This window comes from Macaca mulatta, chromosome 13, assembly GCF_049350105.2.
Source record: "Macaca mulatta isolate MMU2019108-1 chromosome 13, T2T-MMU8v2.0, whole genome shotgun sequence".
NCBI classification, from domain to species: domain Eukaryota; kingdom Metazoa; phylum Chordata; class Mammalia; order Primates; family Cercopithecidae; genus Macaca; species Macaca mulatta.
Genome location: NC_133418.1, coordinates 92211937 through 92230794, shown reverse-complemented (window position 1 = coordinate 92230794; position 18858 = coordinate 92211937). Strand labels below are relative to the sequence as shown.

The 18858-nt window shown below is 39.3% G+C and overlaps 1 protein-coding gene across 1 annotated transcript in view; it reads left to right on the top strand.

Moving 5' to 3' along the window:
* Nucleotides 1-18858, top strand: part of TTC27 (tetratricopeptide repeat domain 27) — a 177032-nt gene that overhangs the window by 78714 nt on the left and 79460 nt on the right. Inside the window, exons 11-12 of the mRNA XM_001106562.4 lie at nt 15226-15321; nt 18111-18233. Of these exons, the coding sequence (XP_001106562.2) occupies nt 15226-15321; nt 18111-18233 (219 nt within the window). The remainder of the gene's footprint in view (nt 1-15225; nt 15322-18110; nt 18234-18858) is intronic.

The following is an 18858-nucleotide window of genomic DNA, read 5'->3' as shown; positions in this document are numbered from 1 at the left end:
TTTTTCATAATAGTCTTTTGTGTTTTACAGATACAGTATCTCATTTAAATTTATTTGTGCATTATTAATTAGAATTTTAAAAATTATTCCTGTGAATTATCTATCCTCAGGTATGACCTGTGTTATACGTTCCTCTTGGCCTTTGATATTGCTTTTTCTTAAATGGCTGATGATTGCCAAAGCTGATTGTGTTGATAGTTAGCACAAGTCCCCTCTGTAGCGGTGTGGGTCTCACTGTCTTAGAGGCTTTTCCACTGAGTGCAGGGCTGACTGCAGACTCTGCACTGTGACCAGAGTGTGGCTAACTAGCAGGCTTCTATAGGGTTGGCATGGGTCTTCCTTCTAAATCTTCCCCTAAGGCTCTGAACCGGGAATCTGAGGCAGCTGGGCACTCTTGCTGTTATAACAAAGATGCTTCTCTTTTTAAATAAGCCTCATACCTCCTGTTGCTTCATTCTTTCATTCCTTTCCTTCTGAACAGACATGTGAGGTCTGAGATAGTATCTCCTAAGTGGTGCAAGAAGGCACTGTGCTTTACCAAGCCTAGGGGGCAGAGGAGGCATCCAGAGGGGCTGGTAGCAGGATCAAGATCCCAAGTGAAAAGCCACAAACAAAGGATAGAGACCCAGTGAGGAGAACCTCCTCTCAGTATGGTGTCTGAAGCATTGGCCAGTGGTTCTGAGCTATGGAAGTCATAGTCTGGAAGGCAGGATCACCCTCACCAGAGTGACATCCAACAGATGAAGCTGTGCATAGAGCAGTGGACTAAACAATGTATGAGATATTCTTAGATGATACACTCAGGGAGGCTACAAAAGATACAAAAGGCTTTGCACTGATTGGGAGAGGGACCTAGTCATCAAGAAAAAAGGTCAAAATGTTTAAAGGATGGAATAGCAGGGTCAGAAAGAGATGCAACAACCCAGATGACAGGTATTGAGGTTAACTATATGGGAAACTTATATTAGCTCTGCATCAAATATATTAACACAGGGCCTCCTTTTATGCCCCTAGACCAGAGCAAGATCTCAGGTCAAAGCAGCTCTTCAGAATTGCCTTCTGCATGTGGTCATAAAGAAGAACATTGGGCAGCAATGCAGTAGTTTGGGACAGAGAGCTAGCTTATGAAGATCATCTCAGCTTGAGAATAATTAAGTAAGTGTGTGGTTCTCAAAGGGGTGAGACTATGATTGCAAGAAAGAAGCTAACAGACACAACTGCAGGAGGTAATATTTAGTTACTCTAAGCTGGAGACAGTACAGCATGATCTCAGATGCAGATCTGGGTTTCCCAGTACCCCAGAGTTTCCCATGAAGACATCCAGGGATAGAGGATGCCTCCCTGTGGAGGCACAGTACCAGAAGCTCCCCTTGGTATTCTCACAGGGGGAAAGGATGGTTTATGCCCACCTGCCACCTCCCATCCCCCAGCCAAATATTGATCATGTGAGTAAGTCTCCCTCAGCGGCCCAGGCTTCTGACCTGTCTTAGCTCCATTCTAAATTTTATGAGAAGAGGCTTTCAGAAGTCTAGTTGTATCCTGTAGCCAATAATAGCAACATAATATGTGAATTATGTTACTTCAGGATCTTCACTTCTCAGGTAGACTGCTCCAACACTCCTTACTTTCTCTCCTTACCGCTGACTGGCCTCTCCCCATTCTTATTGGCACCTTCGTTGAAAAATCAACTGACCGTATGTATATGGTTTGTTTTTGGAGTCTGTTGTCACAGCTGTGTTTTAGCATTTATTAATTCTATTATGCTCTATTTGGAAACCTTTCCTTCATAACAGCTAGAATGTGAGCTTCTTGAGGGGTCAGTTTCTATATTTTACTTATTTTTACATTCTCAAAATGAACACTCAGTGGATGTTTGCTAAATGATTAACTAGAAAACTAGAATTTTGAATTACTTACTTATTAGCAGGACTAATTGAGAGTTAGCTGAGTTAAAGACTATGTTTTCATCTGGCACTTCAATAATCTGAGAGCTGTAGAGACCAGCCTTTCTGATATCATTCCAGTACAAATTTTTAGTGTAGTAACAAACCCCAATGCCAAAGCTAACAGGAACAGAATAGTCACTGTGATTACACTGAGATTAACATAGAGTAGTAATTCAGTTTGGTTGGTTGTGTTTTTTTAAGGGAAGGGAAAAGAGATGAAGCCATTTTCTTATTGGGTTTCCTAAAAAATAGTGAATTAATGCGTAAATCACTACCCCATGTGCTTCTAAGAAGTAATAAGAGCCTAAAGTTCAAATTAACTCCTTAATTTAGGGGAAATATGTTCACTCTGTATTTTTTAGCATACCAGAAGACAAGGCTTTCCTTTAGTCATTTATTCTGTATTAAAGATTTCTCTCTCATGTGTTAGCATCTTAGAATATTCACATGCTCTGTTGTGTTTTCACATATCTTCTTCACAGAAGTACATGCACGTGCATTATACTTGGCAGACTTGGTATTGCCCTTGATGTGTAACTATTTGTTTGAGTAGAGAATCTCCAGCTGCCATTATGGAGTCATTAAAGAAGGACTGGGAAGTGGAGTGCAGCACGTGATCTAGTCATTTAAGCTGACTGTGGCTGTATTTGGTTTGCCTAATGAGTGGGTATGGCTTCAAAATTTGAAAAATTACATTTGATTTTCATGCTTATTTTAAATCCCCCTAAATGTAAGGTGCTTATAATGGACAAATAGAAGTTTAGAGCTTTTCATGACTCTTGACCTTCTGTCTCAGTAATATTTAAGAATTTTTAAGAACAGGTCTCAATGAGGAGTCATTTAGTTGTAAGGGACAGAAACCCAATTCAAACTGGCCATAGAAAAGGAAATAAATTGGCCATTATAACTGAGAGTTCTAGGGATATCCCAGTCTCAGAGATAGTTGGATTCAGGGATTCAAAGAGATCATCAGGCCTTTCTTTTTCTCTCTTTTCCCATCCTCATTCTCATATCTTTGCTTTTCTCCACCTTCTTCAGTATCAGGAAGGTTGTTGTCACAATAGCACCAGATTTCATTATCCTTAGACTTCACAATCCAAGAGGAAGAGAGATCACAAACTGCTATGGCCAAGATTGTTAAACTTCCTCACTTCATGTGGGCTTCACTTTTCTTTCTCTCTTTTCTTTTCCTTCCTTCCTTCCTTCTTTCCTTCCTTCCTTCTTCTCTCCTTTTTCTTTTCTTTCCTTTCCTTTCCTTTCCTTCCTTCCTTCCTTCCTTCCTTCCTTCCTTCCTTCCTTCCTTCCTTCCTTCCTTCCTTCCTTCCTTTTCTCTTCTCTTCTCTTCTCTTCTCTTCTCTTCTCTTCTCTTCTCTTCTCTTCTCTTCTCTTCTCTTCTCTTCTCTTCCTTCCTTCCTTCCTTCCTTCTCTCTCTCTCTCTTTCTCTCTCTCTCTCTCTTTCTTTCTTTCTTTCTTTCTTTCTTTCTTTCTTTCTTTCTTTCTTTCTTTCTTTCTCTTTCCTTCCTTCTTTTCTTTTCTTTTCTTTCTTTTTTTTTCAGGATCTTGCTGTGTCACCCAGGCTGGAGTACAGTGGAGTGATTATAACTCACTCTAGCCATAAGCTCCAAGGCTCAGGCCATCCTCCTGTCTTTGCCTCCCAAGTAGCTGGGACTATAGGCACACACAACCATGCCTGGCTAACTTTTTCATTTTTTTGTAGAGTTGAGATGTTATTATATTACCCGGGTTGGTCTTGAACTCCTGCCTCCAGTGATCCTCCCACCTCAGCTTCCCAAAGTACTGGGATTCTGGGTATAAGTCACTGTGCCTGGCTTCACTTTCCTTAGGGTGGGGATGGCTGTCAAGCCAACCTCATACCAATGGTGATACTTATGAAATGCCTGGAATAGTGCTTGGTACATAGTCAATCTTCAATAAACGTCGACTCTTATTATCATCTTCAATTTATAGGAGGGGAAGTTTAGGTACAAGAATAAGAAAACTGCCATTCCTTCATAACTGATTAAAAGCAGTCATTACTACATGGGAAACCTGAACAACATTGAGATAATTACAGTGCCTCTTGTATAGTGTGCTGGGTCATGCTGTCAAGATTTTCAAATATCTGAGATATGAACATGTGTCTTTCATTCTGGCTCTGTATTTCATCTGCATTAATAACTATGTGCATTTGAAAGTTATTGAAAAGTATATTAGGAGTTGCTCATGTGATTGTAGCTCTGGTTTTATTTGTTGGAATAATTATAGTTGCTACTGTTTATACAGAGCTGTGTAGTACCATTTAATTAACTGTGTATTGTTACTTCCACTTACTGAACACTCATATGCCAGATGGTAACTAATCCTAGGGTGGAGGCATTATCTACATTTTTACTGATGAAGAAACTGAGGGACAGAAAGTTTAAATTACTTACCCAAGGTCTCATAGCTGAGCTAGAGTTCAACCCAGGTCCACCTGATTTAGAAGTCCATGCTTTTATCCACTATGCCCTACTTTCTAAGGAAGCTATGAGAACTGGCTTACAAAGGAAATGTGATATCAGTAGAAGACTGGCATCATCTAGAGGAAAGGAGTGGAATGAGTACAGGCAGGAAGAAGTTAATCGAGACTTTTGTGAGAAAGGTTTAGGTTGCAGAACTCTTAAGGCCTATAATTAAGCTGGAAGGGGAGGGAAGAAATGGAGGGCACAGAATCTCAGGATATGGTCCTGTGTGGGAAAAGAACATGTAAATGGATGAATGAAATTGGCTTCTGATAAGTCCAAGAAAGGGAGCTGCCCGAAGGGACCCTGAATCCAGGATATGAGCTTCCTGAGAATAGAGGGGTAAAAAATATGCAACGACTAGTGGGATAAGAGTGGAACAAGTAACACACGATATAAAGTAACCTTTACTAGTGATACTAAAAAAAAGCCCTAGAAAGTTACAGAAAAGTGAAAAGTGGGTAATAATAAAGGAATGTATTAATGGGATGAAGTAAAATATACTCGCATAAAGCACACTTTCAAAGACACTAAATAATGACTTTAGTCAGATTCCCAAGGAGGAACGAACTTAAGTTCTTTGGACAAGGTCAGATTATGATGATTGAATTCATGCTTTAGTTTTCCCTGTGATAACACTCTGCGTACATCTTAACATCCTTACACAGCATTTTCCAAATTTGCTGAATGGCGGGGGGTGGTTAAAATATAGATCTTCAGCCTAGCCCCCAGAGATTCAGGGTCAGCGTGTTGGTGATGATTATGGGCATGTTTGGGAAAGGCTGCTTTAAGTAGAGGTAGCCTGTCGTTCTTTAGCATCTCCAGATGTTTTTCTCTCTCCCCAAGTACACATAGAACAGAGGCCAAATGGGTATGCACCAAGCTCTGGGGTACAGTGCTGTGATTTAATGGATGAATGCCAGCAGGAACCTTTAAGGTGTTATTGAGGGCCAACTATCTGGGACCAGTTGAAATTGAGCTCACTTAGAACAGATGCCTTGCATTTGACTGACACTTACTCAGGAAAGTAGTAGCTAATTATTATTAGACTCAGCTCCTCTCTCCCTCCCCTCCTCTCCCCTCCCCTCCCCTTCCTTTCCTTTCCTTTTCTTTTCTTCTTTCTTTGTCTTGCTCTATCATTCAGGCTGGAGTGCAGTAGCATAATCATAGCTCACTGCAGGCTCAACCTCCTGGCCTCAAGTGATCCTTCTGCCTTGGCCTCCCAAAGTGTTATGATTGCCACCAGCTGGCATACATAAACTTTTTTTTTTTAGAAAGGATAATACTAAGAGTTTAAAACATTCACTCAGGTTTTAATAATAAATAAATATTTGTTATTCTTTGCCCTTATAAAATTTGCAGATTGTAAACAGGTCGACTTGTGCTTTCATGAAGACACTAATGTCTTAAGACACCAAGCAGAGTCCCTTGAAGAAGTTTTGGGAGAAAATTGGAGGTAGATGGGCTGTAGGGAAGGCAGAAGAGCTTGTACTTTTACTAATCCTAAGGCAGAAGTTATCAAATATGGCTTGTGGATCCCTGGGGGTCCTTAGGCCATTTCAGAGTGTCCATAGGTCAAAACCATCTTCATAATAAGGGCGCTGAGATATTGTTTGCTTTTTCACTGTGTTGATATTTGCATATTGGTCCAGAAGCAGTGGGAGGGCGGGGGAGTCAAACTCCTGGCCCCTTTGTCAAAATCAAGGTAGGGGCACCGGACTAGGGACACCAGACTGTGTTAGTAGTCACTGAATGCTTCACCACCACAGTTTTTTTTTTAAATTTTTTAAAAGACGGTTGTGTTTACAAATGTTTTTGATGAAGCAGTATTATTTTGTCGTCTTTACCCTCAAGAACATGCCTTTTTAAAATTCTATGTGATAAAATGGAAAGTGCTTACAAAAAACTTGTGCCACTTGCTAAAGTACAATGGTTGTCTCAGGAAGAAACTTTTTCCCATGCAACATTATTTTTGCTTGAAAGGACTATTGACAGATGAACTGGTTATTCAGACTTGGGTATTTGGTGGAAATTCCCCAAAAAATAAATGAAGTAAGTACATCACTTCAAGGAAAATAATTGACAATATTTATTACTGTATTAGTCTGTTTTCATGCTGCTGATAAAGACATAGCCAAGACTGGGTAATTTATACGGGAAAAGGGGTTTAATGGACTTAGAGTTCCATGTGGCCAAGGAGGCCTCACAATCTGGGTGGAAGGCAAGGAGGAGCAAGTCACATCTTACGTGGATGGCAGCAGACAAAGAGAGAGCTTATACAGGGAAACTACTCTTTATAAAACCATCAGATCTTGTGAAACTTATTCACTATCATGAGAACAGCACAGGAAAGAGTTGCCCCCATGATTCAGTTACCTCCCACTGGGTCCCTCCCACAACCTGTGGGAATTCAAGATGACATTTGAGTGGGGACACAGACAAATCATATTATTTCACCTCTGGCCCCTTCAAATCTCATGTCCTCACATTTCAAAATCAATCATGCCTTCCCAACAGTCCCCCAAAGTCTTAACTCATCTCAGCATTAACTCAAAAGTCCACATTCCAAAGTCTCATCCAACACAAGGCCTAAGAACACATAGGCCCTTCTGCCTATGAGCCTTAAAATCAAAAGCAAGTTAGTTACATCCTAGATACAATGGGATACAGGCATTGGGTAAATACAGCCATTCCAAATGGGAGAAATCGGCCAAAATAAAGGGGCTGTGGGCCCCATGCAAGTCTGAAATCCAGCAGGGCAGTCAAATCTGAAAGCTCCAAAATGATCTCCTTTGACTCCATGTCACACATCCAGTTCATACTAATGGAAGAGGTGGGTTCTCATGGTCTTGGACAGCTCTGCTCCTGTGACTTTGTAGGGTACAGCTTCCCTCCTGGCTGCTTTCATGGGCTGGCATTGAGAGTCTACAGCTTTTCCAAGCACACAGTGCAAGTTGTCAGTGGATCTACCATTCTGGGGTCTGGAGGATGGTGGCCCTTTTCTCACAGCTCCACTAGGCAGTGCCTCAGTAGGGACTCTGTGTGGTGGCTCTGACCCTACATTTCCCTTCCACACTGCCCTAGCTGAGGTTCTTCATGACAGCCTGCCCCTGCAGCAAACTTCTCCCTGACACAGGCATTTCCACGCATCTTCTGAAATCTAGGTGGAGGTTCTGAAACCCAAGTTCTTGACTTCTGTGCACTGGCAGGCTCAACACTAATAGAAGCTGCCAAGGCTTGAGGCTTGCACCCTCTGAAGCCATGGCTCAGGCTCTACATTGGCCTCTTTCAGCCACAGCTGGAATGGCTGGGACATAGGGCAGCAAGTCCCTAGGCTGCACACAGAACAGGGACCCTGGGCCCGGCCCACAAAACCACTTTTTCCTCCCAGGCCTCTGGACCTGTTATGGGAGTGGCTGCTGCGAACACCCCTGATTCCCTGGAGACATTTTCCCCATAGTCTTGGGGATTAACATTCAGCTCCTGGTTACTTATGCCAATGTCTGCACCAGGCTTGAATTTCTCCTCAGAAAATGGGATTTTCTTTTCTATCGCATTGTCAGGCTGCAAATTTTCTGAACTTTTATGCTCTGCTTCCCTTATAAAACTGAATGCCTTTAACAGCATCCAAGTCACCTCTTGAATGCCTTGCTACTTAGAAGTTTCTTCCACCAGATACCCTAAATCATCTCTCTCAAGTTCAAGGTTCCACACATCTCTAGGGCAGGGGCAAAACGCCTTCAGTCTCTGTGCTAAAACCTAACAAGAGTCACCTTTGCTCTAGTTCCCAACAAGTTCCTCATCTCCATCTGAGACCACCTCAGCCTGGATTTCATTGTCCATATCATTATCAGCATTTTGGTCAAAGCCATTCAACAAGTCTGTAGGGAGTTCCAAACTTTCCCACATTTTCCTGTCTTCTTCTAAGTCCTCCAAACTGTTCCAACCTCTGCCTATTGCCCAGTTCCAAAGTTGCTTCCACACTTTTGGGTATCTTTCCAGCAGCGCCCCACTCTAGTGGTACCAATTTACTCTATTAGTCTGTTTTCATGCTGCTGATAAAGACATGCCCAAGACTGGGTAATTTACATAGGAAAACGGGGTTTAATGGACTTACAGTTTCACATGGCTGGGGAGGCCTCACAATCGTGGTGGAAGGCAAGGAGCAGCAAGTCACATCTTACATGGATGGCAGCAGGCAAAGAAAGAGAGCTTGCGTGGGGGAACTCCACTTTATAAAACCATCAGATCTCATGAGATTTATTCACTGTCACGAGAACAGCACAGGAAGGACTTGCCCCCACGATTCAGTGACCTCCCACCAGGTGCCTCCTACAACATATGGGAATTCAAGATGAGATTTGGGTGGGAACATAGCCAAACCGTATCAGTTACCAATGATGAAATTTTGAACTTCCAAGAAAAAAATGAGTTTTGGAAAACCTCTGTCTGCAACTGTGAACTTCATACCTTCCCAATATTTCAAATATTGAGACAAGATTTTTCTGATGAGATTGATGGTGATATTAATGCATGTAGTTTTAAAAATTTTTACAAAATATGTCAACATTGGGAAGGTCAGCTCATTTTCAAAAAAACCAGTGCATGATGTTACATAATTAGTGTTCAGCATCAAGATTGACCAGTGAGTACTTTTTTGTTTGTTTTCAGACCAGTGGATTTTGGTGTAACAGAGTATTTAATGTAACAAAGAAAGGTTCATTGATAGGATTTCAAATTCCACATTACAAATAACCTTTAAGAAACCAGCATCAGTTGAATTTTGGTGTAGTATCAAATGATAATATCCACAATTAGCTGAAAAAGCTACTAACATACTCTTCCCCTTTTCAATTACCTATCTGTGTGAGGACAGATTTTCTCCATAAACTTCAAGCAAAATATTATATTGCAACAGATTGACTGCAGAAGCAGATCTGAGAATCCAGCTATTATCTATTATGCCATACATTAAAGAGATTTGCAAAATCGTCAAGACAGTGCCACTCTTTTCAAGACTTTTGTTTTGTTTTGGAAAAGGTAGTTATTTTTCATAAAAGCATGCTATTTTTGTTAATGTCATAGATTTATTTTCTTTTTAAATGAATTAATGAACATCTAAATTTTCCTGTTTTTATTTCTAATATGATAAATATTGATAGATTATAACTCACAGAAAGAAAAGCTTCGAGTCCCTCAATAATTTGTATGATTTTAAAGGGGTCTTGGAAACAGAGGATTGAACTGCTGACCCAAGGTGTGACTGATTAAGGGGACGGCTGCATGATAGCCATCTTGGCCTCCTGAGAGGACTGCCTCTTAATGTTCATCTTTTCAGCCTGTAATCACAAAAAGGTGATCTAGGTTCTCCCATCTCCTATTAGTAGACCCAGATCCTACCAACCCACACCCTAAAGTCTGTCGTTTCTGGGGTAGAAGCAATAACTGAGCATCTCCTTGATCAGGCCACACCCTCTCTCCCATATTTTTGGATTTATGTGTAAATAAGATAGTTAGATAGAGTTTTTAGTATTTTTCCAATGAGAAGCTGCTTTCAATTTTCACAGATCTGACATTGGTCATGTAGTTTTACAGAAGGTTTTAATGAAGTTGCCAGCTGTGGTCTTTGGAGTCTGACGGGCTCGCCTATTTCATGGCCTTATGACTTCGGGCAAGTCATTTTTATCTCTCAGAGCAACAGTGTTCTATGTATGAGGAAAGGCTGGGTTAACAATAAGTTTAATGATAGTGTTGATACTTACTAGGTGTGTTAGCAGTTTTAATTGTTATTCTCCCTGTTCTCATTGGCGATTTTCTTGGGCTTGGAGGTTTGAGATGGCAATGAGCTTGACTAGTCTGTTTGTAAATCACAGCTGAATTGACTGCAAACTCCTGTTAGAGAAAGCTGTTCAGCTCACCTGTTGGATTATGTACATATTTTTATAATAAAGTCCATCTTCCTATACACACACACACACAAAGATTGCACAGCAAAGCCAATATAAAGTGATTTGGCATATGATCAGTCACAACTTTTAGATTATCAGCTAATTTCTACCTGGCTCTTCAGAAAGCCGATGAACACGTAGATGTCATGCTCGTGAGAATGAATAGCTTTCAGGAAAAGGGTAGGTCCTTTGGGACTATCTCTACTCTTTTGAAGACGTGTGCCATACTTTTAGATGAGAACACATAAATAAGTCTAAATCATACCAGACGTTATTCAAAATTGTCCTTTTATACTCCATCGTTGTCCATGTGCTAATTTTAAAATGTAATTTTGATCTTCTGTAGTTTTTCTGGGAAATTCCTTCTCTGTTGAAAACAGAGCATTGAAAGGAGAGGTACATCATTGCTTTCTTGGATTTTATTCCCCATTCCTTAGAGATATCCCTTGACCTGTGATACTGTGGCTCCTGGAAGATTTGGGAATTGTTATTGCATGGGGTTAGGGGGTCTTTATGCACAATCACGTATTCTCAAAGGACACCGAAAGTATAAATGCCTTTAGGTGGAGTTAGGGAGTAAATGGCATTAAAAAGGAGTCTTAAAACTTGAAAACAGGCTCATGTCACAGTAGTCCATGCAACATGAAGTCACCTCTGGTATATCCAACCCCTACTCTGGACCGCGCCCCAGGGGGCTCCTCACTCTCTGCTTGTTACCTTTTCCGTTTATTCACAGCTCTTCAGTCATCCGCCTAGACTCTGTCTTGCTTCAGACTGCCCTTAATGATTGGTTTAGGGCATATTTGCTTCTCCCCCTCTCTCCATTTTTGACATTATCATCTTTCCTTAAAGACCACCTCCTCATACCACTTTTTACTTATGACTAAGTCCTATGATTTTCAGGTGTAAAATTAGTGAAATTTAGAAACCGGAAAGAGAACATGGGTAAGTGAAAGGGTAGGACACACTGCTTTAGAGACCATTTACCTAAATTTCTGGGCGTGTGTGAAAATTTGCGAGGTACTTCTTTCTCATGGAGCACATTGTTTATGTTCAAATTCATGCACATAAATACCTCAGTAGTAGTGAGGCTTCACTTGCATTCAGTCCCATTCTCACAGTACCTGACGTTCTTCCATTGTCTTCTTCCAGACTATTTGGGCACATGGTTTGCTTCTCATGAATGTACCTAATACTTGTGTTCAGCTTAAAATTAATCAACAGATCTTCTGAAATGCTTGAAGTAAAAGAAAATACTCTTTTGATAAAGCTATACTCCTAGACCGTTGGAAATACAAGTATTGTTTAAAAAAGTCATCTCATAGATAAGTGCCATTGTAGTTAAACTACTTGCTTGCTGGGGATAGAACAAAGACATAATCCAAGTGGCTTCACTTGCCATCACTGATATTTTTCCATTTACTGTGCCTGTAAAGGACTCCAGTTTGGTTGATATGATGGAATTATTTCAGATTGAGTTGCTAGAAATAATCCTGCTCTGAAAAACCTAGAGATGCACTATAACAATGTCCCTGTCTTTTTAGCAAATTAGCAAATAAAAAAAGAGTACTTTGGATCCAGTAGAGGAAATAGGCAAATAAACAGTACACCTATCAAGACTTCTTACTTTTTTTTTTTTTTTTTTCCTTGAGACGGAGTCTCACTCTGTCGCCCAGGCTGGACTGCAGTGGCGTGATCTTGACTCACTGTAGCCTCTGCCTCCCGGGTTCAAGAAATTCTCCTGCCTCAGCCTCCCAAGTAGCTGGGATTACAGGCCTGCACCACCACACCCGGCTGATCATTTTTAGTAGAGATGGGGTTTCACCATGTTGGCCAGGTTGGTCTAGAGCTCCTCACCTTAAGTGATCCATCCACCTCGGCCTCCCGAAGTGCTGGGATTACAGGGGTGAGCCATCGCGCCTGGCCAAGCCTTAACTTTTGTATATTAATTTAATGTTCTTGGTTTTCATTGATAGTTAAATTTTATGTAGATGGTTGTCATGCCTAAGGTAGGAAGAAATATTTTCTGTGCAGGAGTGAAAATAGCCTAGAGTTCCGTTTTGTGTGTATTTGTGGGTTTTTTTGCATTTTTGTTTCTTTGTTTGTTTTTTGAGACAGAGTCTCACTCTGTTGCCTAGGTTGCAGTGCATTGGTGCAATCACGGCTCATTGCAACCTCCGCCTCCTGGGCTCAAGTCATTCTCATGCCTCAGCCGCAGCTGTGATTACAGGCATGCACCACCATGCCCAGCTTATTTTTGTATTTTTAGTAAACACGGGGTTTCACTATGTTGGCTAGGCTGGTCTCGAATTCCTGATCCACCTGCCTCAGCCTCCCAACGTGCTGGGATTACAGGCGCGAGCCACTGCTCCTGGCCCCTTTTTTTCCTTCTGAGACAGGGCTTTGCTCTGTCACCCAGGCAGGAGTGCAGTGGCACAAACATAGCTCACTGCAGCCGTGACCTCCCTGGGCTCAAGTGATTCTCCTGCATCAGCCTCCTAAGTAGCTGGACCCATGGGTCCATGCCACCAACCCTGGCTATTTTTAAAAGATTTTTTGTGGAGATGTGGTCTTACCATGTTGCCCAGACTGGTCTTGAACTCCAGGGCTCAAGTGATCCTCCTACTTTGGCCTCCCAAAGTGCTTGGGGTGGCACCCAACCTAGAATTCTGTTTTTGATCTTTATCATGCATATAGCTTAATCAGGTTTTTGTATGGGGGCTTATTCATGGTATCCAGGTCAAATGAGTGTTGGTTCTCTGCACTGTCTTCAGTGGGCTTTGCCATTTTGGAGAGTATCCGAGAGTTATAAGAGACACTTAGATACTCTGAGATCATCCAAAAGTATCTGAGAGTATCTGAAATACATAATAAATATGTTTATTAGTAAATGAGGAAATATTTACTGAGTACCTCTTATGCTTTAGCTAGTTGCAGTAACTACAGCCAACAACATGAGTTTTTTGAAAATAAATTTTTTGCATGTTGTTAGGTGTTAGTAACAGTAAATTATACAATGTTGCTTTTGTTTTTATTATTAATAGAGAGCATTAGTTATTTTTTCTTTCCAAAAAAAAAACTGTATTGATAAAAATGTGTTCCTTCTCTATGAAGTAATTTGTTCCCCTTTTATGAAGTAACTCAGTGATCTCTTTATTTATGTATTGTAACCATATGTATACAGCCAGAAGTTATTCTTCTCTACCCTCCCTCCCACAACTAAACAGCTTTGGGCAGCAGCATGCAATCTTTTTGCTATTAAGTTTCTGTGAAGTAAGGCCAAAAAGCTTTAAACATATTTTGACCAAGATGGTCTAGGAGTCTGGTTATGTCTCAGTTTGCTCTGACTGACTTGACTGAATAACATCTTGGATTGTCAATGAAGTTTTGTGTAATGTATGCTTTTTCACACTTGAGCTCATACTACAAGATATTCTTAGGCTGATAAATGTGTCTCCCACCCAGTGTAAAATAGAGAACTCTCAATTTAGGAGAAACCTCCCTGCTCAGAAACTGGTCTCCCTGTCTTAGATTTTTACCAGGACATGGTAGATTCCTGTCCTTTTTTTTCTTCGGAGGCTTGGACTTGCTATCTTTTTTACTATTTTTTGAAATTTTCCATTAAAAAAATTAATTTTGTGAAAATTTTAAACAGTTTCCAAATTACCAAAAAGTTGCAAGAACAGTGCAACTGTCTTATGCATCCCGAAGTTTTGGAGAGTAAGTTGCCAACATGGTGCTTCATTGTCCTCAAATGTGACAAGGACATTCTCCTACATAACCCAGTATGTGTAATAAAATCAGGAAATTAACATTGACTTCTTACTACCATCTAATCCTCATAAGAGAGGTCTGTGAAAACTAGTCAACTGGCAAAAAAGATAAAATTTTAGTACTGCATTGTAGAAAAAAGATCTTGATAATTCTCAGTTGAGAGAAGGTGTAAGTGTATAATATCAGAAAAATATGAACACTTAATGTAAACTGAATGGCAAATGAAGAGGCAAGAGAAAATGATCATGATAATGGGGCTGCTGTCCACATGTTTCTCTAGCAATCTCACAATGTGTCTTCCTTCACTTTGATGCTGATCTCTTCTATGACGGATCACTTGACCACTGGATAGCGCTAGCCTTTGACTTTGCAGTTGGCCCTGGTACCTCGTCTCAGAGTCAGCTATTTTGGTCTTGTTGGTTTGCTTCTTGATATAGCTTCTGAGAGTTTAGTTATTCAGTACCACTGTAGACATTTCAGTACATCAGAGGGATTCTTTCATGTATGTGGATTGCAGCTGCCCACTGCACTATACAGATGGTCTCACCTGAGTGAGTGTCCAGCCGTATTGCTCTGTTGCTGAAGAGGGAGAGGATTTGCTCTCTGTGATCAAATAGGCTACTTTTTCCTTTAATTTTATTCCTGAGCAAATAATCCTAAAGAGAATTCTTCATATAATTTTTCTCTGATTTATATTATAAAGTGCCATTGTCAAAGTGGCGTTATGTTGTGAAATAGATATGCTAAAGAACAGTTCTTCATAGAAGAAGTAAAAAGGCTTATCAATAAGGCTAGTTCTTTGAAAGAACTATTATAGGAAATGAAAACTTTTTCTGGTAAGTTTTTATTGTACATGTTTATGTAAATGTGGATTAGGTTTGAAGTTTTTTGAACATTTAAAGAAATTCAAGAAAAAATTCACACATCCTATCACCTTATCAAAATGACTTAAGTTCTTTATTGTTTATATGTGCATTTGTATAACTATTACAGTAAGGACTTATTTATATTACAAGTTATACATATAGATTCTGATTGTGATATATGTTCTTTAAGGCTCTTGCAGACCAATTTGAAGATAAAACTACATCTGTATTGGAACGCCTAAAGATTTTCTATTGCTGTCAAGTACCACCTCACTGGGCCATTCAGGTAGTTTTGTTGTTTGTCATTGGGTATGGAAAATACTTGGCATTAGAAAGGTAAATGCATTATAAATTGATGATTTCAATTTATGTTTGAATTTTCAAATATTTTGCTGATATAATAAATGTATCTACCTGGGAATTGCTAACTACTTCAAATTGCTATTTTGATTAAAGTGATATTAGACTCATAAAACATTTTTAAAAGAATTTAAAACTGTATGAAATAGAATCCTAGAAATTAAATTATAGGAGAATCATAAGTGCTTGCATTTTCAAAGTAACTTTTTTTTAAGGGATGAGGGCTTGCTTTATTGTCCAGGTTGGAGTGCAGTGGCAATTCACAGGCGTGATCATTGTGCATTACAGCCTTGAACTCCTGGGCTGAAGCAATCACTCCTGCCTCAGCCTCCTGAGCAGCTGAGACTACAGATGTGCACTACCATACCTGACTTTGAAATAATTTCTTATACTAAAATTAGTTTAAGGACTTTCTACCAAAGGAGGAACCTTTTAACCAAGTTGCTTACAAAAAGCAAAAGAAAGCATTTATTTGGTATACTTTATGTTGTGAGATACACATGACTACTCTCTTCTTCCTGAGGGTATGAGAATACCTACTCTAGCTCCTAATCCACATGCTGAGGTGGGGATTCTGGCCTCTTGTCTACATGGTTCTCCTGTATTATAGGTGTAACTCCCTATTTTGTAAAATTTTAGCACCGAAAATAACTTAGACACCTGGTCCAGTTTCTTAATGTTACAGAGAAGAAATTGAGGCTCAGTGCAATTAGCTTTCCACTGTTGATCACACAAGTGTACGTGAACTAGGTTTCTAATTTCCTCACATTTAGTCTACTTTACCTCTTTTCCTTAGCTTTTCATTGGGTTGTAATTATATCAGCTAATAACAACCAACTTTTACTGCATACTTAGTATGATGCATACATTTTATTCTGTATTCCACACATGTTCTCTTATTTTATTGCAACAATTTTTAAAAATATCTGTTTTACACGTGAGGAAGCTAAGTCGCAGAGAGGTTAAGTGGAGTCAGATGGAGCCAGCCAGGGGATTACAGATGATTTATCTACTATTGCCATTTTAATCAGTTTTCTGTCCTCTCTATCATGGATCATACACATAGGTAGTGAGTTAGAAACATAAATGCCAACCCACCATCCAATTGTTCAAAATCCCTATTGTAAGACTTCTTAGAGTAGGTTATATTCTTAAACACAGGGTGAACTCGGAGGTTTATTATGCGTTGGAGTTCAGTTTACATATTGAAGGAACCTCAAAACATAGACAAGTAAAAAAGCTTTATGATATCTCAAAAGGAATAGCTTCTTCATTAAGAATGTGTTAACAGCTAGAATTTTTTAGTGTGTTTTTGACTCTGATCTGTGAAATTTGTTAGATGCTTTATATTATGTGGTTTGGTGGATAAACATTTCAGAATGAGCTGTTATGACAAAATGTATCTATTGTGGGTGTTGCTTTTTATCTTTTTCTGAACAGAAACATTAGGAAACTTAAATACTGTTCAAACTGAATTTAGGCCAAATGCTTATCTGCTTAGCAAGCTGTGGATTTCAGGATCTTCAGGCAGTTAGATAAGGATCCTTTTTCATTAGGAAGTTAATTACTTTTTCTGGCATCATGGGGACTAACCATATCTTTGTATATTATTTTAAAGATTGAGAAATAACAGAACAGTTTATTATAAAAAGAGAATTAGTCTCTACTTTGCTACTAGCTAGCCATATCATCTTGGATGTCATCAACTTTCTTGATCTGTTAAATGAAGATGTACTGCTCACTGCATAAGCACTAAGATTTATTCCAGCTTTCACATGCTATGGGCAGTTTTTGAAAATGTCCAATTATATTCTCTAAAATAGCCAAATTCTCCTGTATTTCATGGGTTACTGATGTATTGGACCATTCTCATTATTTACTTTGATAATCTGTAGCTTATAATTTTTAGGTATATTTCATTTGCTTTCTGATATTGTCAGTCCCGGATTTTCTGGGCTTAACTCTTAAATATGTATTGAATTTTCAGAGTAGTAAAAGTATACTTACGAGAGAGCAGCACAGCTCTCTCTAATATGAAACTATACCTTATTCTAACCTTACCTACTTTTTTAAACCTTTAAATTTTTTTTTACCATTTGTGCAGGTGTTAACACTTACAAACCATAATATATTTATTTTTAAATATGTTTAACCTTCACTGACCTTAACTCAGTTTGCTCTCTTTTTAGTCTGCCAGGGACTGGGAAATTAGGAAGCTAAGTTTGTTAGAATGTGCTTGAAATAAATCTAAGTAGCTTTGAGTGAGAAAGAGCTAGATATGATGCCCTTCTGAATAAAATTCAGCAGGGCTAATGCATAGATTTTATGTCATCTCTATTGACTGCTCAGAGTTTTAAAAATTAATTTATTAGATCTCAGCCTCATCAATTGAGATTGTTGTATACAGACTGTCTAGGTAAAAAAGAAATACTGATTTTTGCTTTTTAAGTTCTTAGAAAAAAATTGGATATATTTAGTATTTTCAACAGTTTCTACATTGTTCTTTAATTCCTTATACCCTATAAAGAGGCTTGTTTTCTAAAGTAAAGGTATGTATTGAATTATTACAAACTTCTAAGTAGTAGAGATTCTAGAAATTATACATTTATTACAATAAGCAGACCCCTAAAAAGGCAGATTAGGTATACTTGGAAGTGAAACAGGAATCTCTCTTTACACCAAGAAGTATTAATTATTTCAACTTGATTTTTCTAGCGCCAACTTGCAAGTTTGCTCTTTGAGTTGGGATGTACCAGTTCAGCCCTTCAGATATTTGAAAAGCTAGAAATGTGGGAAGATGTTGTCATTTGTTATGAAAGAGCCGGGCAGCATGGAAAGGTACGTAATAGTCAAATCTGATGTACTGGTGAGAGCCTTCCCTCTGGGAGCATCTTCTCACTTGTTTTGTTTTTCAAGCCCACTTTTGCCAGTGTTCACTTATATTGCTTTTTTTCACTTTTTTCCAGAAAACTTTTAAATGTTTTCTCTGATTTCCATTGGGACAGATTATTTTATGTGTATGCGTGGTGGTATGTGTATAGAAGAGAAAAGTGGACTGAGATTGGGATTTGACATGTAAGAGACTAACAAGAGCTTTGAAGACGTGGCATTTTCGTTTCTTTCCTTTACTCACCTTCTCCCGTAGGATGACTTCAAAGTGAAATATTTGGAATTATTTTAATGATCACTGGGTTGCCTGATGATCAGATGCTGTGGGCCTCAAGGGAGGTTACCTAGGAGAGAGAGTGGGAGCAGTTGGCTTGGTCTGTAAAAGAAAATCCAAAGGGGTGATGACCCCTCTGGAGGCAGAAGAGTTGTCAAGTGTGTAATGCACATTTAATTCCACCCTGAAATTGGGTCAGGAGGGAAAATGTTGCAATATTTGCATCTGTTATTAATCAGTTGTTTTTTCCCCTCATACATAAACAGAATTTTAAGAAGCATAAGGGGCTCTGCGTTGTAG